The sequence below is a fragment of the Lactuca serriola genome, chromosome 8 (genome assembly GCF_051521515.1).
Source record: "Lactuca serriola cultivar US96UC23 chromosome 8, Lser_US96UC23_V15, whole genome shotgun sequence".
NCBI lineage: Eukaryota > Viridiplantae > Streptophyta > Magnoliopsida > Asterales > Asteraceae > Lactuca > Lactuca serriola.
The window spans coordinates 153,786,836-153,813,177 of NC_136415.1; the positions used below are offsets into that span (position 1 = coordinate 153,786,836).

The 26,342-nt window shown below is 41.6% G+C and overlaps 1 protein-coding gene across 1 annotated transcript; it reads left to right on the plus strand.

Annotated features, from left to right (window-relative positions):
• The first annotated feature begins 23,387 nt into the window (after positions 1 to 23,387).
• LOC145071461 (uncharacterized) lies at positions 23,388 to 26,316 on the plus strand. Its single transcript, XM_079018336.1, has 6 exons — positions 23,388 to 23,893; positions 24,473 to 24,652; positions 24,819 to 24,950; positions 25,182 to 25,349; positions 25,641 to 25,805; positions 25,877 to 26,316. The coding sequence occupies exons 1-6, from the start codon at positions 23,603 to 23,605 to the stop codon at positions 26,165 to 26,167; spliced, it is 1,227 nt and encodes a 408-aa protein (XP_078874462.1). The 5' UTR covers positions 23,388 to 23,602; the 3' UTR covers positions 26,168 to 26,316.
• The last annotated feature ends 26 nt before the right edge of the window (positions 26,317 to 26,342 follow it).

Below are 26,342 nucleotides of genomic sequence, written 5' to 3' on the forward strand. Positions count from 1 at the left end.
TATGTCGTGTGTGCCGCAAGACATGTTTGGACTCTTTTGCAGAGCATGCAATTCATTGCAAAGAACTCTTGGGGTTCAAATACAGGCACGATATGGTTAGTGATGTTTAGTTGTCATATTTAAGCGTGTCGGGGTTTCCGCTAGGAAAGAGTCTCCTGTGAATTTCCTGACTAACCCGATAAAAAGAAGGTCAACCTTTAGACCAGCTAAAGTTTTAATTTTTGGATGAGTTGGAGGGAAACACGCATGTGTCGACCTTAAATGTAACATCCCAAGTTCGAAAGCAAGAAGTTGGAGGGTGCTAAGTGTAAACTAAGGAAGCTACTCAACGAGTAGGTATGCTACTCGTCGAGTCGAAGCAGGATTGAACGCGGGTTTAAGTGGCCAACTCGCCGAGCCAGCGGTGGACTCGACGAGTTGGTGATGAAGAGAGAAAACCCTAATCTCAAGGGTTGCACCCTATTTAAAGGACTTTACGTCCTTCCCCCAGCCTCCTAATCCCCCTGAGAGTTCCAGAAAACCCTAATTTCGTGTGAGGCTTCATTGTTGAGGAGATTGGGACTTGGAAGAGGAAATTGTTGGAAGGAGCTTGAGAAATTGGAAGCTAGCATCAAGGGGTTTGTATAGATCTGGGATCTACATCAGATTTGGGCACATCTCTGAGGCAAGGAGTCCTTATCTTAAGCTATATCCTTTGTGGTTCATCCTTGGTGGCTGTTTTGGGAGTTCTTTAACTTGTTTTGAGACCTATCTCGGATTTAGAGTTAAATTTGGGGTTGCTACTCCAGATCTAGACTCATGATGGCCTAGAATGTCAAAAAGCTTTAGTCTTTGATTTGTTGGTGAAGCCCCTTTGTCTAAAACCCAAGCCCTAGTATGTTTTGGGCCTATATCTCCTTGGTTTCACGTAAAGTTTGCAACTTTATGTGGGGGTTAGATTGTAGAAGGGTGGATCTATGGATTGAAGCCCCTGCATGGCTCGAAAACCTTCTGAATGGATTGAGAACTGGAGAGACCCGGCGAGTCACATGGGTGTACTCAATGAGTTGTATGAACACGTGCATGGACTCGACTGTGACAACCCGAAATTTCCATTTTGTACGAACAATATCTATTCAATAGAAGCTAGTCCAGTTTCAATGATTTTCAGACTTTTCCAAATAAGTTTGTGTACATTAGGGTTTACGTTTAAGGAGATATCAGGAGAGTGGATGCTCATGGGATTGTGGAACTTGAGCATTTCAAAACTTCATAATGTTAGAGTCCAATTCCGGAATAAAAATATTTTCTGCCAAAAATATTTCAGGACTATAAATAGATTTCTGAACTAAATTCATTCATTATTCACATTTGCAACTAGAGAAAAGTCGTTTTCTCTCTCACGGATCTTCGGGTTTTCATCCCAAATCGTGAGTACACTTATCTAGTTGTGTTATAATGCTTGTTTTATGCTTATTAACATAGATTGTATGTCAAATATATGAGATCCGGGAGTTTACCGCCCAAGAACGTTCTTGGGGAGTAAACTCCAAAATGAAGCTTAAAGGTCATCTAGTCCCATTTCCTTGTTAGGTAACTAGTTTAGGATAATATGTATGATCATTTGAGGCTAGAAAACAATCAAGAACACATAGCTTTAGGAGTTTACGGCCCAAGAGTTTCTTGGACCGTAAACACCAAATTCAAGGGCTTAAATGTGCCCTAATCACTCCTAAAGGCTTTAGACATTAACCCTCAATTACTTCTAGCTAATTTGGAGACTTTAACACATCAAAAACACCCCTTAAAGGGAGTTTACGGCCAAGTAACTACTCTTGGGCCGTAAACACCAAGTAAGGGCACCAAAGTGTGCCTAGGGTCCCCCTTAGCCTTAAACAAATGCATAGAATTTATCCTACTTGTGCAAGAGACTTGAAAGAATTAAAACACCCATCCCATGAGAGTTTATGGCCGTAAACTCTAAGGGATATGGTCTTTTGGCCGTAAACTCCTCAAAGGAGTATTATCTATGCCCTAAACTACCCAAAGGATTAAACCACCAAGCTAGGCTTATTCTAGAAATCATTTAGCACTTCAAAACACCAAAAAACACCAAGATTGGAGTTCACGGCCGTAAACTCAAGGGTTTATGACCGTAAACTCCTTGAGTGGGTTTTATTGGGTAGTAAACTCTTATACAAAGTCCTTGGAATCATTAAACCCCTTTAGCCTTGTCCCATAACAACCTAGAAGCAACCCTTAGGACCTATAACACTTATACAAAGTGTTTACATATTCCTAAGTGTCCCAACTTATTTCATTAAGTTATTATTTGGCTAATTAGTTATATATATATATATATATATATATGTTCATTATATGATAACTAGGCTCGTGCGTGTGAACAAGTCTACGTTTGCCACCTAGCACGGTATCCGACACTTCAATCCAATCCACTCACAACAAGTGAGTTCATACCCCTTTAATTAACCTTTGAAATACTTTTAAATGTTTTAAATACTTTATGGGGGGAATACAAGTTAAATACTTATAGTTATTGCATCAATCACATGTGATTGCATCAATCACATGTGATTGCATCAATCACATGTGATTAATAACTAGGAAACCAATGATTTTATCACAGTTCAAACTGTTTATCAAAATGTTTTACAAAACTCTTTTACTTATCAAATGCTCTTATTAAACTTTTTTTTACTTCTTATAAATTCCATGCCCATATATGTATAGATATATAAGTAATGTTTAAAGGGCTTAGAAAGGCCATCCGCCCTATTTCCTTTTTCTCGATTTGGATGTGGTCTGGTGGGATTTCGGGTAACCATCCGAAGGTTGTTTCAATATTAATTATATATCAAATATACATATATAGACATAAAAGTACTTCCATATTCATGCGTATTAGACACATCATTAGTAAGTTACCATCGGGGTAACACAGGATCATACTACTACAATTTCTAGATCAATGAGTCAGTTCATTCATGAAGTCTATACATTACATTACTATGAGAACATATACAACTATACTAGAAAGAGAACATATACAACTATACTAGAAGGAGAACATATACAACTATACTAGAACGAGAAACATTACATTACATATACAAGAATACGTTAACAATTGTGATCCACTGTATCGGAGCATGCCTTAAATGTCATGGCCCGAGTTGTAGCCAGAATTCTCTTGGAGGGAGAGCGTGAGTTTGCGTATAGATCTATACTGGATTGACTATCCTACACCTTGCTGCTAGCTACAGCCGGACCTGCAGGTCTGTGGGTGCCAAACATCATTCCGTTATTACGACCATTCGTATGTCGTTGTTACCAGTCGATAGTATGGTTCAATTTTATCACATTATACCTTAATATAAATCTGGTTTAAGGTAGTTAGTACAGCAGTAGTTCCTATATACAAGACTACAATACTACAATGATTTACCCATTGCATATTTTTAGTGATTATTTCACTTAAACATTAATGTACAAACTATATTTTGTTAAATGATAGTTACATTTGGGAAATTACACACTTTTACGACAAACGAGTACAAAACAGTTAAGCCTTGGTAGAAGGCTACTTAAATAGAAAATATAGGTTTTTCTGAAGAATTCAAACTTTTACAAACACTTACACACATTCACTTACATTTTACAAACTTACACTTGAGACAGGTTCAAACATTTTTGATAACAAACACCAACACTAAAATACTTATGAACTCACCAGCTTAATGCTGATAAACTCTTTCAAAATAACTTGTATTCTCAGGTCATCAGTAGACAGGTACCGAGGTCAGCTTTTGAGAAGATGGAGCGCATCCAAGACTCATCTTATTATTTTGATTTACATTATTTTTGGTGTCTATAATTGTACAGAACACACTTGTATTAAAATTATATATTTATTGCAATGGATGATGTTGTTTGCTTATTTACATTTACTGTGTTGTGATACTTTACATGACGTCCTCCGCCCCAGAACGTTTCCGCCGTTCTTGGTTTTGGGGTGTGACAGATTGGTATCAGAGCATTGTTTATAGTGAATCAAGTATATCAACCCATAAAAGATATACTAAACTATAAATCCATTAGGGATTAAAGCACTCTGACCAAGAGTCTATACTTTAAATATTAAAATATTTAATTAAGTATACTAGTCTGCATTCATACTAAAATCAGTGTCACAATGACAAGAACAAAAGTATTACGATTGTTAAATATCACAAGTGAGCTCGGGGATGTATGGTCAGTCCTGGGAATGGCATAGCCTGATCAACTATGTTGGTCCGAGGAGTGATTAGCATATGCCCTAGAATGGTTGTGATGTGTTAACAAGTCTAAAAACTTACCAACAATACCACAAGAAGATCAGTAGAACTTAAACTTAAAATACTATAGGTGTATTTTGTGCTACTAGTTACATGCATACTATATTCTTATACCTCTCTTCTCGCATAGATTTAAATGGATGGATTCCATCACGACGACCCGTACTTTCCAAATGAAGGCAATTCTGGGTGGATCGAAGAAGAGCCCGAAAATGAGCATCCAATCCCTTTGGATGATCACCTCGCAGAAGGCTTTTCTGATGGATCCGACTCCGAGCCTGAAGTCAACAACCTACCGCTAGTAGGTCAAGCCCCGAACAACAACCCCCGACCAGCTTTTCCAGGTCCTACTCCCTTGTGGGCAACCAACTTGAATCGCTGGAGTGACAAACAGGGTCAACCCTTACCATACTTTGGGGACCGAAGCTTTTACAACGTCAATGAAGGTGGTTCTGCTGACCGAGCTCTGCCCGTCATTATCCGCAGAATAGCTCGTAATGTTGAGCAAGGTCGAGCAGCCATCGACCGGGTCATGGAGATTGATGCCAACTCAGGTGTCAACATAGTCCACATCCGCCGTCTTGAAGAAGACATGGAACGGACCCGGAGAACCAATGAAACCCTGCAGCAACAACTGGCTGCCTCCCGAGCTGAAGTCTTGGAGCTTCGAGCCCGCCAGAGGGCTCAGGATCGACACCTTCAAGAGGTGTTGCGTCAAGTGTCAGATCTCAGGGCTCGCCCGAGGAATTCCCATTGCCGTTAGATGATGTCTAGTACATCTCTGTCTTTTGGTTAAGGAATAGCCTTTAACATCTGTGCTCTAAGTAGCACTTGTCTGTAAAATATTCCTAACTTTCAGTACTCTAATTAGGAATCTAAGAACTGTCAAACTTTTCTGTATGGTATGATGTAAGACCTACTGTTAGGTCGATTTTCCCTGAACTTATTACATCAGTAATACCAGTATTATTGAAATCTATCTAATCTGTGGGAAAAATCTGTACACTTGTGTTTTCCTACTAATATTCCTTGTGGTGATCTCAAACACTCATTCAACTGTTGGGCTATGGTTAGTTAGTCCATGTGTCACTCTCACGTTGCTTACAAATTGATTCTTACCATTTTTCTTATCTTTATAAACTTATAGTTGAAAGATGCCTCCTCGCAAGTCTCCCCGGAATAACCCTACACCTCCACCACCTCCTCCGCCTCCGGTCATCGATACTGCAGCCCTGAATGCTGCCGTAGCTGCAGCAGTGGCAACTGCCATGGCTCAGTATTACTCATCTGATGCCAGCAGAGGTGGAACCCCTGTTGAATCAATTCCGGTTGAAACCCCTGTGCGCTCGAGAGAGTGCTCCTACAAGGATTTCACCAATTGCAAGCCGAAGTCTTTCCATGGCACCGGCGGAGTCATTGCCCTCTCGCAATGGTTCGAGAAGACTGAATCAGTCTTCGAAATCTGTTCATGCCCTGCTGCGAGCAAAGTCAAATATGCCGCATGCACCTTTGAGGGAAAGGCCCTGATGTGGTGGAACAGCCATGTTAAAGCTCTAACCCTCGTCGTAGCCAACGACATGGGCTGGGAAACGATGAAAGACCTCGTGATGGAGGAATACTGCCTGAGGGGCGAAGTCCACAAATTGGAGCAGGAACTTTGGAACCTGACTATGAAGGGCACCAACGTGGTCGCTTATACTGCCCGATTCAACGAACTGGTGGCCCTCTGCCCCAATATGGTTCCCACTGAGGGGAAAAAGATCGAACGGTACATATGGGGGCTAGTGCCTCTGTATCAGGGGAATGTCCTAGCATCAAACCCCGCTACCTTCGACAGTGCCAAGCGATTGGCACAACGACTCATTGACCATGGAGTCAAAACCCCTGCAACAACAACCACCCTAGCCATCCCGGAACCCTCCAAACCCGCTGACACCAAGCGGAAGTTCTGGGACGAAAAGAAGAAGCAGCAAGCTGCCAAAAAGCAGCAAATTGTGGCAGTGAATGTCGTGGTAACCCCTACTGCTGCTACTGCTCAGGGGAAGCAGTATGCAGGAAGTTTGCCTAAGTGCAACAAATGCAACTTCCACCACAACGGCCCCTGCCGTGAAATGCAGTGCTCTAACTGCAACAGGAAAGGACACACCGTCCGTTTCTGTAAGTTCCCAGCACAACCGATCACCCAAGTCCCCGACACTGGCGCGAGCCCAACCTGCTATGGATGTGGCGAAGCATGCCACTTTAAGAGGGACTGCCCCAAAGCGAAGAATGTTGGAGGAGCAGGGAGGGTACTAGCTATAGGCCACGGGGAAGCAGTTGCTGACCCGACAGTGGTAACTGGTACGTTCCTCCTCGATAACTCTTATGCATGCATTATGTTCGATAGTGGAGCAGAGCGAAGCTTCGTAAACCATAAATTTGCCCGCATGCTTAAACAATAACCACACACACTTAGGGAACAATTCACAGTAGAAATGGCTAGTGGGAAAACTAAAAGTACGAATAGCATATACTTAGGTTGTACCCTAACTCTAGATAACCATTCATTCCCAATCAACCTCATGCCGGTCTCAATAAAAAGATTCGACGTTATCATCGACATGGATTGGTTAAGTCTTCATCGCGCCGACATCATGTGCTACGAGAAAGCAGTCCGTCTAAACCTCCCGTCTAACGAAACTCTTATAGTCTACGGCGACAAAGCCGGTGCGAGTCTTCGTATTATATCAAGTATTCAAGCACAGAAATATATGCGCAAAGAATACCACGCATTCCTTGCTCACGTCGTCGACACGAGCCTCAAAACGAAAGAACTAAAGAACATCCCAGTAGTGAGCGACTTCCCCGACATTTTCCTAGAAGAGCTACCTGGATTACCTCCGCAACGACAGGTCGAGTTCAGAATCGACTTAGTCCCAGGAGCTACCCCAGTAGCCAAGTCGCCCTACCGCTTAGCACCAGCTGAGATGTAGGAACTCTCTGGTCAACTTAACGAACTGCTCAGCAAGGGCTTTATAAGACCAAGTTTCTCACCTTGGGGAGCACCGGTCTTGTTCGTTAAGAAGAAAGACGGATCATTCCGTATGTGTATCGACAAAAAACTGACGGTCAAAAATCGTTACCCTCTGCCTCGCATAGACGATCTATTTGACCAACTGCAAGGGGCGAGCTATTTTTCCAAAATTGATCTGAGATCCGGATATCACCAGTTACGAGTACTAGAGGAGGATGTGCCGAAGACAGCCTTCCGAACTCGTTACGGACACTACGAGTTCGTGGTGATGCCATTCGGATTGACCAATGCGCCCGCAGTCTTCATGGATCTGATGAATAGGGTATGCCGACCTTACTTGGATTAGTTCGTCATCATTTTCATTGATGACATCCTGATCTACTCCCGAAGTAAGGAAGAACATGGCGATCACCTGCGACAAGTTCTAGGAACATTACGAAAGGAGAAACTTTATGCGAAGTTCTCGAAATGTGAATTTTGGATCCGAAGAGTCGAATTCTTAGGACACATGGTAAGCGAAGAGGGAATCCACGTGGACCCGTCCAAAATTAAAGCCATTGAGAACTAGTCAGCACCGAAGACGCCTACTGAAATTCGTCAATTTCTAGGCCTCGTTGGCTACTACCGCAGATTCATACAGAACTTCTCCCGAATAGAGAAACCTCTTACAACCCTGACCCAGAAAGGCGTGGCCTTTGACTGGGAAGAGAAACAAGAGAGAGCGTTCCAAACGCTCAAGCGAGCCTTGTGCACCGCGCCAATACTATCCCTTCCCGAAGGAATAGAAGACTTCGTAGTCTATTGCGATGCATCGAATCAAGGGATCGGGTGTGTTCTGATGCAGTGAGGTAAGGTCATTGCCTACGCCTCCAGACAGTTGAAGACACACGAGGTTAACTACACGACCCACGATCTTGAACTAGGAGCAATGGTGTTTGCTCTGAAGATCTGGAGACATTACTTGTACGGGACGAAAAGCACTATCTTTACCGACCACAAGAGTTTACAACACATTTTCGATCAGAAGGAGCTCAACATGAGACAACGACGGTGGGTCGAACTACTCAGTGACTACGAATGCGATATTCGTTATCATCCGGATAAAGCCAACGTAGTAACAGACGCCCTAAGTCGGAAGGAATATTCTGGTCGCAAGGTCAAGTCATTGTCAATAACCATCCATTCACACTTGTCTAAGCAAATTCAGGTAGCTCAACTTGAAGCCATGAAACCTGAAAATGTGATGAGTGAATCCCTTAGAGGAATGGACAAGAATTTAGAAGCCAAGGGTGACGGAGCCTTATATTTCATGAACTGGATCAAGACACCGAAACACGGTGGTTTCCGAGACTTGGTCATGACCAAGGCGCACAACACTCGGTATTCCGTCCACCCAGGTTCAGATAAGATGTATCTGGATCTTAAAAAGCTACATTGGTGGCCTAATATGAAAGCAGAGATTGCTACCTTCGTAAGTAAGTGCCTTACTTGCGCAAAGGTTAAGGTCGAGTACCAGAAGCCCTCTGGTTTACTGCAACAACCAGAGATTCCAGAATGGAAGTGGGAGCGGATCACCATGGATTTCATAACCAAGTTGCCCAAGACAACGGGTGGACTTGATACCATATGGGTCATCGTCGATAGATTGACCAAGTCTGCACACTTCCTGCCTATCAAAGAAACTGACAAGATGGAGAAACTTACTAGAACATACATTAGGGAAATCGTACGGTTACATGGTGTACCTATGTCCATTATCTCCGATAGAGATAGTAGGTTCACCTCAAGATTCTGGCAATCACTACAACATTCCCTAGGAACAAGGCTGGACATGAGCACAGCCTATCATCCACAGACCGACGGACAGAGTGAGAGGACCATCCAAACACTGGAAGATATGTTGCGAGCCTGTGTGATTGACTTTGGGAAGGCATGGGATACTCACTTACCCCTTGTCGAGTTTTCCTATAATAACAGTTATCACACGAGCATCAAGGCTGCTCCATTTGAAGCCCTCTACGGCCGAAAGTGCAGATCCCCTTTGTGCTGGGCTGAGGTGGGTGATACCCAATTAGCCAGGGGGCAAGCTTCCGACAGTACTCTCACTGGTTCGGAGATCATTCGGGAAACGACAGAGAAAATCGTTCAGATTCGTGAACGATTGAAAGCCTCTAGAGACCGACAGAAGAGCTACGCTAATAAACGAAGAAAACCTTTGGAATTTCAGGTGGGAGACCGAGTCCTTCTCAAAGTCTCACCCTGGAAGGGCTTGATACGCTTCGGAAAGCGTGGGAAGCTTAATCCGAGGTACATAGGGCCTTTCGAGATTCTTGCAAGAGTCGGCCCCGTAGCTTACAAACTCGATCTACCCGACGCACTTCGTAACGTACATTCTACATTCCACGTATCTAACTTGAAAAAGTGTCTGTCCGACGGGACTCTTGTAATCCCACTCGATGAGATCGAGATCAACGAGAGCCTCAACTTCGTAGAAGAACCGGTAGAGATCACGGACCATGAGGTCAAGCAGATGAAGCAAAGTCGTATCCCTATCGTGAAGGTTCGCTGGAACGCAAGGCGAGGACCGGAATTCACTTGGGAACGCGAGAATCAGATGAAACTGAAATACCCTCATCTTTTCGCTTAATTGTTTGTAACTTCTTATTTGCTTAATTTCTAATTTCGGGACGAAATTCCTTCTAACGGGGGGATGATGTGACAACCCGAAATTTCCATTTTGTACGAACAATATCTATTCAATAGAAGCTAGTCCAGTTTCAGTGATTTTCAGACTTTTCCGAATAAGTTTGTGTACATTAGGGTTTACGTTTGAGGAGATATCAGGAGAGTGGATGCTCATGGAATTGTGGAACTTGAGCATTTCAAAACTTCATAATGTTAGAGTCCAATTCCGAAATAAAAATATTTTCTGCCAAAAATATTTCAGGACTATAAATAGATTTCTGAACTAAATTCATTCATTATTCACATTTCCAACTAGAGAAAAGTCGTTTTCTCTCTCACGGATCTTCGGGTTTTCATCCCAAATCGTGAGTACACATATCTAGTTGTGTTATAATGCTTGTTTTATGCTTATTAACATAGATAGTATGTCAAATATATGAGATCCGGGAGTTTACCGCCCAAGAACGTTCTTGGGGAGTAAACTCCAAAATGAAGCTTAAAGGCCATCTAGTCCCATTTCCTTGTTAGGTAACTAGTTTAGGATAATATGTATGATTATTTGAGGCTAGAAAACAATCAAGAACACATAGCTTTAGGAGTTTACGGCCCAAGAGTTTCTTGGACCGTAAACACCAAATTCAAGGGCTTAAATGTGCCCTAATCACTCCTAAAGGCTTTAGACATTAACCCTCAATTACTTCTAGCTAATTTGGAGACTTTAACACATCAAAAACACCCCTTAAAGGGAGTTTACGGCCAAGTAACTACTCTTGGGCCGTAAACACCAAGTAAGGGCACCAAAGTGTGCCTAGGGTCCCCCTTAGCCTTAAACAAATGCATAGAATTTATCCTACTTGTGCAAGAGACTTGAAAGAATTAAAACACCCATCCCATGAGAGTTTACGGCCGTAAACTCTAAGGGATATGGTCTTTTGGCCGTAAACTCCTCAAAGGAGTATTATCTATGCCCTAAACTACCCAAAGGATTAAACCACCAAGCTAGGCTTATTCTAGAAATCATTTAGCACTTCAAAACACCAAAAAACACCAAGATTGGAGTTCACGGCCATAAACTCAAGGGTTTATGACCATAAACTCCTTTAGTGGGGTTTATTGGGTAGTAAACTCTTATACAAAGTCCTTGGAAGCATTAAACCCCTTTAGTCTTGTCCCATAACAACCTAGAAGCAACCCTTAGGACCTATAACACTTATACAAAGTGTTTACATATTCACAAGTGTCCCAACTTATTTCATTAAGTTATTATTTGGCTAATTAGTTATATATATGCTCATTATATGATAACTAGGCTCGTGCGTGTGAACAAGTCTCCGTTTGCCACCTAGCACTGTATCCGACACTTCAATCCAATCCACTCACCACAAGTGAGTTCATACCCCTTTAATTAACCTTTGAAATACTTTTAAATGTTTTAAATACTTTATGGGGGGGAATACAAGTTAAATACTTATAGTTATTGCATCAATCACATGTGATTGCATCAATCACATGTGATTAATAACTAGGAAACCAATGATTTTATCACTGTTCAAACTGTTTATCAAACTGTTTTACTTCAAAATGTTTTACAAAACTCTTTTACTTATCAAATGATCTTATTAAACTTTGTTTTACTTCTTATAAATTGCATGCCCATATATGTATATATATATATATATATAAGTAATGTTTAAAGGGCTTAGGAAGGTCATCCGCCCTATTTCCTTTTTCTCGATTTGGATGTGGTCTGGTGGGATTTCGGGTAACCATCCGAAGGTCGTTTCAATATTAATTATATATCAAATATACATATATAGACATAAAAGTACTTCCATATTCATGCGTATTAGACACATCATTAGTAAGTTACCATCGGGGTAACACAGGATCATACTACTACAATTTCTAGATCAGTGAGTCAGTTCATTCATGAAGTCTATACATTACATTACTATGAGAACATATACAACTATACTAGAAAGAGAACATATACAACTATACTAGAAGGAGAACATATACAACTAGACTAGAACGAGAAACATTACATTACATATACAAGAATACGTTAACAATTGTGATCCACTGTATCAGAGCATGCCTTAAATGTCATGGCCCGAGTTGTAGCCAGAATTCTCTTGGAGGGAGAGTGTGAGTTTGCGTATAGATCTATACTGGATTCACTATCCTACACCTTGCTGCTAGCTACAGCCGGACCTGCAGGTCTGCGGGTGCCAAACATCATTCCGTTATTACGACCATTCGTATGTTGTTGTTACCAGTCGATAGTATGGTTCAATTTTATCACATTATACCTTAATATAAATCTGGTTTAAGGTAGTTAGTACAGCAGTAGTTCCTATATACAAGACTACAATACTACAATGATTTACCCATTGCATATTTTTAGTGATTATTTCACTTAAACATTAATGTACAAACTATATTTTGTTAAATGATAGTTACATTTGGGAAATTACACACTTTTACAACAAACGAGCATACAAAACAGTTAAGCCTTGGTAGAAGGCTACTTAAATAGAAAATATAGGTTTTTCTAAAGAATTCAAACTTTTACAAACACTTACACACATTCACTTACATTTTACAAACTTACACTTGAGACAGGTTCAAACATTTTTGATAACAAACACCGACACTAAAATACTTATGAACTCACCAGCTTAATGCTGATAAACTCTTTCAAAATAACTTGTATTCTCAGGTCATCAGTAGACAGGTACCGAGGCCAGCTTTTGAGAAGATGGAGCGCATCCAAGACTCATCTTATTATTTTGATTTACATTATTTTTGGTGTCTATAACTGTACAGAACACGCTTGTATTAAAATTATATATTTAATGCAATGGATGATGTTGTTTGCTTATTTACATTTACTGTGTTGTGATACTTTACATGACGTCCTCAGCCCCAGAACGTTTCCGCCGTTCTTTGTTTTGGGGTGTGACATCGACGAGTGGGAAGAACAACTCGACGAGTCTGTTGAAGATTTCCTTGGACTCGGCGAGTCTGTTCTTGGACTCGACGAGTCTGGTTGCAGACCCCAACCTCTTTTGGTTAAAACCTTGGATTAAGTGAGTCGGTCGGCGACTCAGTGAGTCGGACAGGATGGGACTCAGAGATCGTTGGACTCGACGAGTCTTGGGGCGACTCGGCGAGTTGAGTCGTATTATGGGAGTTTCTGAGTATAGGAACTCGACGAGTCGTCGGGGTGACTCGATGAGTAGAATCAACCAGCAAGGTTGACTTTGACTGAGGACTTTGACTTTAACCAAGAGTTGACCAGTTTGACTTCCAAGGGTATTTTGGTAATTTTGGGTATTTATGGAATTGGTTGTTTGGTAGTGTTCTGTGGTGAAGATCGTGTCGGTGGTCGGAGCAGCTTGGTCTTATCTTTCCAGTTGGCAATTGCAGGTGAGTTCTCCTCACTATATCGATAGGGTCTACGGCACCAAGGTCGGCCCTTTATCGGATGGAAATCTAGGTATTGTTTGTTATGTTATTGCTTTGCTAGATATGCATCCTGGTATTTAGGATGGTGTTATGTTGGTGACCTGGTTAAGGTCGGTACCCGGTATATAGGGTAATGTAATGCTAGTGACTGGTTAGGTTGGAATCCTGGTCAATGTTACTAATATGCTAGATACATCCTGGTTTAGGATGGTTGCTATGTTACTGATATGCTATGTGATCTGTTAGACTGTTTTTCTGGTTAAGGATTGTTATGCGATTAATTGTTTATTGTGCATATGATTGTTTGGCGGGGATTGAGTTGAGGCGGGTTCTGCCTTGTGCTGTAGGCCAACATACCCAGGGCGGACCAGATATTCCGAAAGCCCAGCGAGCGGTCCGGATAGGCTGAAGGCCCCAAGAAGGCGGACCAGATGTGCCGAGGCTCGAAGAGTGGACCAGGCCGACTGAAGGCCCGGTGTGGGCCAGTCATACTGTAGACTCAGAGAGTGGACCAGGTGGATTGAAGGCCCAGTGCGGGCGGACCAATCACACTGTAGACCCGATGTGCATGGTTGTTCTATTTGCGATATGTTATAAGTATGTTTGTGTGTGGTTGGTATTTTGGGGGTAATCCACTAAGCTTTGGGGCTTACAGTTCAGTGTTTTGTTTCAGGTACTTCAGGAGAACGTGGCAAGGCGAAGGCATGATCGTACCGCTCCTCATGTTTTATGATTTATATGATATGGTTCTGGGGAATACTCTGATGTTTAAACTATTTTGAAAACAAATGTATGAACTTAATGGTTTTTGAATGAATTAAAATGTTTTAATTTGGATCGAATTTTATGGGTGTTACAAGTTGTTATCAGAGCCTTGGTTTGAGTGAATTGGAAGAACATTCGTGTGAATCCGGTCTCAAATCAAGGAGGGATTTACAAAATGGTTTTCAAAAGGTTTCGAAATTAGTAAAGGAGGATGCAGAGGGTACGATCCGCTAGAGCCAGTAAGTAGAACCCAAAATACCACACAAGTTATTTGATTATGTGATATGTTAGAACAACATGCTAGTACTAGGCTAGGGATCTTCAGGAATTGCATGATAGAATTGCCTGATTTCATGATGCCTATTAGCCTAGGGTTTTCCTTATATGAAATTGACATCCTTACTGTAGTTGTTTAGTGTATGCATCACGGCTGTTCATAATCAAGATCTTATAGCCTGAGAATGTTCGATTCGACCTTAGGGTAGAATTGGATATTCGAAAGTCTATCGGGTCCAGCGTTATGTGTGGCTAGTATACACTAATGTTGCAGGGTCGGTGGAAGTTTCATGGATTGGGTGGGTAGTGAGAGGCCGGGAGGCCAGATATGAGATGTTTAGCATTCCTCTAGGAGTGAGGATTTAATCGCTCGTTACATTTATGTATATTGTTAAGGCATTGTGATGATACTTGAGACAAATATGGGTAGGTGTGGAAGGTAGTATGGGCACGTACTACTGAAAGCACAGGACCCATACACGTGGCAAGGAAGTCACAACCCCTAGGGTTGGGTTTTAGAGTTGTTTCCCTGTCATTATATAGGTTATTAGATACCTTTTGGTGTATTGCCAGAATGGTGGTCACAAGACGTCTTGTGACCGGATCCAGGTTAGGATCGGGAGCTGGCTGATAGTTTGTTTTGTTTACTTCTTTTTATGGTTTATTTTAGCATTTTTCATTCATAATTTAGATAATTTCCATGCATATTTTCCTTTTTGTTATTTTATGACTATTTCGGGTACTTTCGAATCTTGTGAGCATGATTCCAGGTTTTCGGGTCTAGTAGAGCGAGAGTGTTTGGGACGTATGGAAAGCGATGGGATTTGGTAGAGAAAAAGGATGTTAGGCTTGGTGATTCTAGAGATGATGCATGGAGCGAGCTTGATGATTATTGGAAGGATTGGAGAGAAATAAACTTTAAATTTGCAAGATGTGGGAGTTTATTCAAGCGAGCGTAGGTTGTTAATCGGGCGAGTGCACGAGCTTTGGAGGATTTGGAGAGGTCAAATTGGGCTTAAAATGAAGAAAAAAATGAAGAAAATGGGTTAAGAGGTGATTGGATTCGATCTGAGCTAGTGGGATATGCTTTGGAAGCCCAAAAACTCAAAAAAGCCCATGTCAGGCACCACCCACGCAACCTACCCGCGCAACAGCACGCGGGTCATGCAAGGCCCTGCAGGGGCATTTTCGGGAATTCATGATTTAAGCTATATAAGGAAGGTTGGTGCCTATCTTTTGGAGACTCTTGGACATCCGATTTTTGGAGATTCTCTCTGGAGTTTTGAAGACTTTTGAAGGCCAAGAACACCTCAAGAACATCATCTTTTTACCTCTTGATTCTTGCTTAATGTTTGGTATAATCTTCTCTAACTTTGTTTCTTTGAGTTTAGCCATGCTTGGCTAAACTAATCTTGGTTGACTTTTGTTGAATCCTTTGAACTTTTGTTGAATGTTGAAGAATCCATGAACATGTTGTTAAATCTTTATGGGAATCTTTTGTGTTTTAACATCTTATCACTACTTGTATGTTTTAGTTCATGAGTTTAAATGTGTTTGTGGTGATTAGTTGGCTAATTTATTGATTAAGTAAAGGATCCTCAAATTAGCAAGCAACAAATGATTTTTGTGTTGTTTTTGCTTCCCACAATCATAAAAACATTTCCTCCAACATGGTGGTGAAAGCATTTGACCCCTCTTGGATTTGGTGAATTTTTGGTTCTTAATGCTAGTTGACTTTCACTAACTACATGCTTAATGGAAATTGTGACTTTGACTAAGGAAATTGTTATGAGCTTCTCTAACCATTTTAACAACTAAGAAAAGTCTAGGTAATCTCAAGCTTCTTGGATTACTATAGCCAAATTGAGGATTTAAAACAAGTATTGCACCATTGAATTCTAATGATATGTTCATCAAAAGTCAAAGTGAGGAAACCTTAAGTCAACCATCCTTCTCTTATTGATTTACATCAAATCTTGTTTTTGTTAAATTGTCAATTTAAATCATAATTTAATTCTAGTTTGTTTCAAGTATTTCAAAAGATCACCCCCCCCCATTTTTAATTTATTGTCATTTTACAAGTATTTTTACAAAAAGATTTTTCATAGAGTTATAAAATTGAACCAATCTCCGTGGATACGATCCCTTTACCACTATACACTATTTTAGTGTGTAATATTTAGGGTATTTATTTTGTTGGCCTCGACAACCACCACTGGCAGCCAAGATAGGCCAGCATTGTCAGGGGATCATGTCAGGGAGATCCTCCGAGAGGAGACGATCGAGATTGTTCGGGGATAAATTTCAAAGATGATTGGGTCTTTTAATACCGCAATGGTTGGGTATTTTGTCAAGCATCATGCAGACATTGATGAGATGGTAGTCGTGACAGCTTTGGCAGCTATAACGACGGCGGGGAGAGGAGTTGGATGAGCTTTCCAGGACCGGGACATGTTATCGGTACATAATCTGATGAGTAGAAGGATACAATTATCTGGGAGCAGGAAGATGACCTGTACTCGTTATATTTCTATGGGTTAAGCGGGAAAGTCTAGCTTGTGGGTTTATAGATTTGAGGCTTGGGGGTTTGCTCGAGGCCGGGTTATGGGTCGTGGGAACTCCGGAAAGGAGTGATGATTATGTTCAGCTGGGGTTTTGCAGCTGGAAGTGAAATGGTTGATTGATGAATTGGACCGTCGTTTGGTAGGGCAAGGATTGCACCCTCTCAGTTTCTGAGCTCGAAGGAGTGAGCAGGCTTGTGACCCCAGGATCAGGTGTATTCCAGATCGGGGTCAGTTGGTTACAGGAATAGGCAACATTATTTCAGCGCCGGTGAGCTCAGGACGGTCGGCGTGGCATAAGTGTTGTGAGGTCCGGTTTTCCTTGGATCTCTTGTATCGGATGGAAAGGATTAATTGTGCAATCTATTGCAATTTTGGGACTATAGACTATGTCTTGGGAGTGGTTTGTAGCCCGGTTTAGGGCAGAGGTTGTTTCAGCTGCTGCCGTTCAGCTGTGGGCGTTTGAGTTAGTGAGTGAGTCAAGGTGTGAACCCTGATGAGAATGATTTCTAAAGCCCGAAAGTGGGAAGCTTGTTTGAAACACCTTTGGAAAAGGGGTTTTATGTAGGAGGACTGCGGATGGAGTCCCATAAAAGGGTTATTCATCATTGTCCGGATTCAGTGGTCAGCAACCATTAATGGTTGACAGATTAAAAGCGCCAAGAGAAGTAACTCGTTGCCGAGGTATTAGTTGGAGCATCTATATGGTGCCCTTCAGGAAGTGAGTGTGGAGTCATTCATGCATCGGTGGCTGTCGATTTCACTGGGATTCAGGAAGTGATCATCTGATTCTTAGAAGTGTGTGATGAGTCGGGTCTAGCTAGCAATGGAACACTAGTGGGAAAGAGTTGGTTGTCATCGGATAAATCGTTGGGAAGTGAGCAGGATTGAGAATCCTCCAATCTTCATGTATTATGAAGGCTTAGTTGAATCTAAGTGGGGGAGTGTTATCCTGAGAAGCTAAAGTGGAAAGGTTTTGAAATGGGGATAAGTTTCACAAACCGACAGGGAGAACAGAGGCCCTATTGGCTGCTTAGTTGAGGGTTGTGATTCGGCAAAACTCTCAGCATAAGAACACATATTTTAGATGCTTGATAGCAGAAGTTGGGTAACCAAGTTGGGTTCCTAGTCAAGAATCGAGTTCAGTTCGAGTTTTCATTCGAGGGTGTGCTCGACTCTGAGGGTTTTGGATTGATAGATTGAGGGTTTTGTTAGATGTCAGGGCTCAACAGTGTATTCAGCATGGGAGTGCGGGTTATTTAGCGTGTATGGTAGACACATGGGCCAGGGAACAGACCTCGGATTTCCAAGAAGGTGGACGATTGACTGAAGGCCTGGTAGGGCGGTCCAGTCATGCTGAAGACTCTGTTTATGTTTGTAGATCTATGTTCGGGTATTGAGTAGACTGCTACGCTTTAGCACTCAATAGGTCTGTTCCACATTTTGAGCATGCTGCTAGAGTAGGCTGAGGACTCCGGTGTATCTTGGTTGATTGGAAGTTATTATTAGGGGTCGGACGGAGTTCAAAGAATCTTGGTAATCTCATCCGTTCGGAGTGTCTCCGAGGTTTCATCTTCTCGGATCGGGTAATACTCCAGTTGGGGACCGAGAATGGATCCGAATGGGTGTTTTAATTAAAATGTTGGATCCAACGGTGTTGTTAGCCAAGAGTGTGGAATGATGGGAGAAAGCGATAGACAAGCGGGGTAGGGAACAGACCATGGTTTCAGGGAAGGTAGTTGGTCGATGTGAGGCCTGGGTTTAGGCCACGGAAAGGATTACGGGAACGGAATGGGAGTTCGGAACCCCTAGAGGGCTAGAACAGACTGCATGGGAGAGATTCCCGGGAAGAATGGTTCAGGGCGACGTACATCGGTTTTGAGCGATCCGGATAGACTGAGGGTCGGAAGGCGTACCAGTCGGGCCGAAGGCTCGGGGAACGGTCCAGACAGGTTGAAGGCCCGAGAGGGCGGTCCAGACATGGTGAAGGTTTTGAGAGTGGTCCAGATAGACCAAAAGCCTGGAAAGGCATTCCGGTCATGCTAAAGACTCTGTATGTGTTAGTGGATCAATATGAGGAGAATGAAGGAATATGTCGCCATGCAATGGTAATCGATATGGTCTGGCCCCAAGTATTGATCATGATGATGGAGTTGGTTGAAGGCAATGCGTGAGAGCCAGGTTATGGCAATGTTGAAGGCCTAGTTAGTTATGTGATCGGATTTGGAATATATGGGAGTTCGAGAATAGCAATTGCTCTACATGGATAGTGTAGAGTGGAGTTTAGCTTAGTGGCACTTTTAGGTGCAGTAAGGGTTGTTGTGTAGACTTCCTGGAAAGGAAAGGTATGTAGCTCCGGAAGGAGTGCGGGTCCTCTGAAAGGAAGGCAACAGAGTAAATGGATGATCGAAAGTGCTTCAGTTGTTGGTAGTAAGCATTGGGATTGTACCATATATATGGAATCACATATGGGTTGGATGCTCGTTGAGGTTATGGCAATGTTGGAAGATGCACAGGCATCTTTTCAGTCTCCTTGGAAGAGGAGGAGGATAGTGGTTCCAGAGTGGAGATTTTGGACAGAGGAAGGTGAGAAAGCAGGTTAACAGACTCAGGAGTAGCCTGGACCGGTGCTGAGGACTGTATAAGGATATTACAGTCGGAGGTCAAGGACCTAGAGATCGTGATGGGGAAGTGTGAGTAGGTTGCACTCCATTGTATCGAACCGAAGGGTTCGAGGGTGACGCAAGGACAGGGTCCTTGGTTCCGAGTATGGTTGAATCATGAGCTCTGAATGTAGTGGTGTTCCATCCTAGGGATGGCTGGGCCATCGTAGGCATGCCTGGTTTTCCAGCTCGAGGTTGTTTGAGCCAGTTACAATGTGTAGGAATTTTATAGCTGAGTGTTCGAGAAGGTTGCACTGAAGCTGTGAAAGGTTTCATCATGTCAGCATGGTAAGGGATTTGATCCAGGGAGGAAACGGGATGATTTTCCATCAGTGCAAGTTGAAAAAGGTAGCGCCAGTTGGGCGAAAGATAGTGAGCTAATACTGGGTCAAGACCCGGTGGTTAAGAATGGTATCCCGTTTTCGCAGGTGGCGAATGAATGCGTAAGTCAGAAGTAAGGTAATGCCTTCTGGTGGCATTTAGTCAGTGAGTGTTGTTATCAGAGAAGGAAGCCGGTGGCCAGTTTAAAGCAATTATCAGGACCCTGCAAGGGAATAGATGGATTTTAGGGTTTCGATAGTAGTGTTTGAAGGAATATGGGTTGGTTTGAGACCAGTGGATGCATTGTGGGAGTACCGTCCGGAAGTTTGTGTTGCCGCAGGCTTCGAGGACGAAGCCTAATTTAAGTGGGGGAGAATTATAAAATCCCAAGTTCGGAAGCAAGAAGTTGGAGGGTGCTAAGTGTAAATTAAGGGAGCTACTCGACGAGTATGTATGCTACTCGTCGAGTCGGAGCGGGATTGATCGCGGGTTTAAGTGGCCAACTCGCCAAGTCAGCGGTGGACTCGACGAGTTGGTGTTGAAGAGCGAAAACCCTAATCTCGAGGGTTGTACCCTATTTAAAGGACTTTATGTCCTTCCCCCAGCCTCCTAATCCCCCTGAGAGTTCCAGAAAACCCTAATTTCGTGTGAGGCTTCATTGTTGAGGAGATTGGGACTTGGAAGAGGAAATTGTTGGAAGGAGCTTGAGAAATTGGAGGCTAGCATCAAGGGGTTTGTATAGATCTGGGATCTACATCAGATTTGGGCACATCTCTGAGGTAAGGAGCCCTTATCTTAAGCTATTTCCTTTGTGGTTCATCCTTGGTGGTTGTTATGGGAGTTCTTTAACTTGTTTTGAGACCTATCTTGGATTTAGAATTAAATCTGGGGTTGCTACTCTAGATCTAGACTCATGATGGCCTAGAATGTTATAAAGCTTCAATCTTTGATTTGTTGGTGAAGCCCCTTTGTCTAAAATCCAAGCCCTAGTATGTTTTGGGCCTATATCTCCTTAGTTTCACGTAAAGTTTGCAACTTTATGTGGGGGTTAGATTGTAGAAGGGTGGATCTATGGATTGGAGCCCTTGCATGGCTTGAAAAGCTTCTGAATGGATTGAGAACTGGAGAGACTCGAAGAGTTACATGGGTGTACTCGACGAGTTGTATGAACACGTGCATGGACTCGACGAGTTGGAAGAACAACTCGACGAGTCTGTTGAAGATTGCCTTGGACTCGACGAGTCTGGTCGCAGACCCCAACCTCTTTTGGTTAAAGCCTTGGATTAAGTGATTCGGTCGGCGACTCAGTGAGTCGGACAGGATGGGACTCAAAGATCGTTGGACTCGACGAGTCTTGGGGCGACTCGGCGAGTTGAGTCGTATTATAGGAGTTTCTGAGTATAGGAACTCGACGAGTCGTTGGGGTGACTCGGCGAGTAGAATCAACCAGGAAGGTTGACTTTGACTGAGGACTTTGACTTTGACCAAGAGTTGATGAGTTTGACTTCCAAGGGTATTTTGGTAATTTTGGGTATTTATGGAATTGGTTGTTTGGTAGTATTCTGTGGTGAAGGTCGTGTCGGTGGTCGGAGCAGCTTAGTCTTATCTTTCCAGTCGGCATTTGCAGGTGAGTTCTCCTCACTATATCGATAGGGTCTACGGCACCAAGGTCGGCCCTTTATCGGATGGAAATCTGGGTATTGTTTGTTATGTTATTGCTTTGCTAGAGATGCATCCTGGTATTTAGGATGGTGTTATGTTGGTGACCTGGTTAAGGTCGGTACCCGGTATATAGGGTAATGTAATGCTAGTGACTGATTAGGTTAGAATCCTGGTCAATGTTACTAATATGCTAGATACATCCTGGTTTAGGATGGTTGCTATGTTATTGATATGCTATGTGATCTGTTAGACTGTTTTTCTGGTTAAGGATTGTTATGTGATTAATTGTTTATTGTGCATATGATTGTTTGAAGGGGGTTGAGTTGAGGCGGGTCCTGCCTTGTGTTGTAGGCCAACATACCCAGGGCGGACCGGATATTCCGAAGGCCCACCGAGCGGTCCGGATAGGCTGAAGGCCCCAAGAGGGTGGACCAGACGTGCCGAGGCTCGGAGAGTGGACCAGGCCGACTGAAGGCCCGGTGTGAGCGGGCCAGTCATACTGTAGACTCAGAGAGTGGACCAGGTGGATTGAAGGCCCAATGTGAGCGGACCAATCACATTGTAGACCTGATATGCATGGATGTTCTATTTGCGATATGTTATGAGTATGTTTGTGTGTGGTTGGTATTTTGAGGGTAACTCACTAAGCTTTCGGGCTTACAGTTCAGTGTTTTATTTCAGGTACTTCAGGAGAACGTGGCAAGACGAAGGCGTGATCGTACCGCTCCTCATGTTTTATGATTTATGTGATATGGTTCTGGGGAATACTCTGATGTTTAAACTATTTTGAAAACAAATGTATGAACTTAATGGTTTTTGAATGAATTAAAATGTTTTAATTTGGCTCGAATTTTATGGGTGTTACATTACAGGGGTATCCCCTCTCGTAGGCTTAAGGGCGGGGGTTTCACGGCGAGACTAGCTGCATTAAAAGCTGCTACATGCAAGGTTACCAAACATGAGAAATCGTGCGTGAAAAATATGCACGTGTTTATACCTTTTGCATTTGATATGTTTGGTTTCCTTGCACCGGATGCGGTGGAGCTTCTTAGTAGAGTACAACGGATCATGCATAACAATGTTATATCCCCTAGATCTATTGATGTAGTCTTCAGAAGAATTGGTTTTATCATACAAAAATGCTTAGCGGCGCAACTTGTTGCTCGTTTGACTTCTCATTGATTGTATGATCATAACTAAGATGTATTAATTTCTATTTATTGATTATTAAAAAAATGGTATTAACTTTTTTTAATAATAATATCCCAGGCAACATCGATTTTCACATATGTTTTTGAGAAATTTTTATTTTTGTGGTTATTTTTGGAAAAGAGGATATTATGATCAATTTTTTCTATACAATTTATCAAACTTTACTTCTACAAAAAAAAAAAATAACAATTATCTAAATTTTCATTTTTTATTAATTTTATTTTATTAGATTTTTCTAATTAACATAACAAACCACATATTTAATTGATTCCTTCAAACCAACTAAATATATCAATAGAATACAATGAATGATACAGCTTTATCCTTATTCATTCCATTATTTTCTTTATTCAAACATGTGAAAATGCAGCAACTAAATGCTTATACTCTTTAACTGTCTTATAATAATAGGCCCATTGATTCGAAGCCCGATATGAAAATGAGGCCTGTCGGAAAACCCAATACCGACCCCTGGATCCCGGATGGAATAGAGATACTGACAAGCAACTGACAGTGGGACTACATGTGTTGACTGAAAGGAGTTTCGGATCCATTTCATTTCACCGGCGTCTCTATCTCCACAGCGGCGGTGGTAGCAGCGGTGGAGGTGAAATACTTCAGAACTCACTTCTGATTATTATGGCGTATAGAAGAAGGCCAGGATTTGTCAAGGATTCGATGTTGAGGGAAGAAATTGCAATCCCTAACCCTAACTCAAATAGGCCTAATGATCCTTTATCTCCACCGGGAGACAGCTCATCATCCTCTTCCACTCCCACGATGGCTACAGAGTCTCTCGCTGCCAAAGCCATCAGAGCATCGTCTGCTCACCGTGAATCTTCGCTCTCTTCGGCTTACGGTCAATCCGCTATTTCACCAAGGCAAGCCAAGTCCAATCCTGTTCGATCTTCTTATTCATCTTCCGCTAAGGTACTCTCTTTGTACAATTTATGTCTGTATACATATCAGTATCACTTTCTTGCGTCTCGTCTTTGTTCATTTTTTCGGTATACATGTGGAAAGTTGGTATGCTTTTTGGTTGTAGTTGCTAATTGCTTTGTTCTACTTCTGATCTGATTGTTATTGTTCACGGAGATGCTCCCTCCTTAATGAAAAGGTAAAAACGAGCTACTCAATTTGATGATGGAATTTATACTTCTTTAGATGAAGTTATTCCCCGCATTAGCATTTTTGTATACACTTGAGGCAAATGGAATGTCGATATTTAAGTTCCATAAGTTTTTTTGTTATGTGCATTAGAAGACTTTTAGGTTAGTCATGAAATGTTGAAATGGAGAGAGTACTATATCTGACATAATGACTAGTAGAATATTTCACAATGCACATCATAATTAAAAAACGTGAGCATAGATCAATGAAAATGGTGAATTGTCAGACAATTTGAAGCATGAAAGTTGCAGAAATTGCTGTCTTGTGATTATATGTGAACATCTGTTGCTTAAGTAATCATGTAGTTCCCTTAGCAGATGGTTACTCATATGGTTGTAGGATTCAACAAGATATGATTACACATCAACAAAGAATTCAGATGAAACCAAACGTGGTTTTTGGGGTGCTCTTGCTAGAAAAGCCAGGGCCATCATTGAGGATGATGATGATGTTCCCCAGCAATATGAAACTCCTGAAAGGAGAAGACAACAGCTGTCTGACATTGAAGCAAAAGGCCAGGTAATAATTAGCTATGAAAGATGTTTCCTTTTTTTTTTTTTCCTTTTTCCCTTTTGGGGAAAGGAGCAGGGTACCTAATTGTTCCAAATGGGTTTAATTCCCAAAGATATTTATACATTTCTTTGTTCTATTATTATTAATATAGCTAAATCAATCTTATTTGAAGGCTAGAAGTAAAGAAATTGGTTCAAGTCAGTATCAGTTGCCAGATAATCATCAAAAGTCAGGCAATCCTCCATTCCAAAAGGGGCTAAATGCAATTACATCATCTCTAAATTACATTGGAAATGCTCTTGAGGTAAGCTTCCTCTCTTTCTATCTTTACATTTAAATAATTTGGTATAAAATGTTGTTCATAGTGCATAGTATCACATGTACTCCAAAATAGAACAGGTTGTACTGCGTTTGACATGCATTGGACTCAAATTCCTAATCTTTTGTTTGCATAAAAGACATGAATGCCCTTTTGAATACTCCTTATAAAAATCAATAACATTAACTTCATATTTGTTTAATGTTACTCTGACAGGAAGGAATTACAGTGGTGGAGAATCGAACTGCTGACATCATTCAAGAAACACGCAAACTACATATAAAGAAAAAGCCTGAAGAAATTCCACCTTCAAATATTGGAACCACAAAACAAATACGGAAGATGGAATCTGATACAGAAATTCAACTGAAAGCCTCTCGCGACGTAAGGTGGCAGAAGATGTGCTTCACTCGTTTATTGTAAAAACTAAATCCACCAAATTATAGCATTCTACTTTCAATCTTTTTCTTTTGCATATTCTACTTTGAACAATCTACACTTATAATTTGGTAGATATTTCAAACTACAATGTTGCAATAAGAAGAAACGAAAGTAAGATGCTACTATAAATTTATAATAACAAGTAAATGAAACTACATTTGCTATTTCTTGTATTTTAGCTGATTATTGAAGGTGTTTATGAGATATATGATATGGGTTTTGGTTGAATTTCAGGTATCAATGGCAATGGCAGCAAAAGCAAAGGTTTTATTACGTGAGCTGAAAACAGTGAAGGCGGATCTTGCTTTTGCAAAGGAGAGATGTGGTCAGTTAGAAGAGGAAAACAGAAACCTTAGAGAGAGTGGTGGTGAAGGAGGTCGACTTGAAGATGATGATTTGGTATGTCATTTATTAAAAGACCAAAATACCCTTAAGCATTGTGATGGATTTTAATGATTTGTTTTTGGCAGATTCGACTCCAACTTGAGTCGCTTTTAGCGGAGAAAGCACGGTTGGCACAAGAGAACTCAGTGTATGCAAGGGAGAATCGGTTTCTTAGGGAGATTGTTGAATACCATCAATTGACCATGCAAGATGTGGTGTACATTGATGAAACTAAAGAAGAGGTTTCACAAGTGTACCCTATCAACAATATGCCATTCACATCAACTCCTCAAAACATAAATCAGCATGTCATTGTTACACCTACCAACCCCTTTCTTGTAAACCCTGAGGATCAACAAAACAATTCTCCTATGTGAATTGTAATTGTAATGTAATTGTTCCATTTGCAAGTATTTTTTGGTGCATGTATTCAATGGTTAACCATCAATGTAAACTTGAACTCCCTTTTATATGTGTCATGTTATTATATGTGTAATTATTTTATAAATCAGTTTAGTTACATTCATCTTTTGAAAATCCATACTATAACTG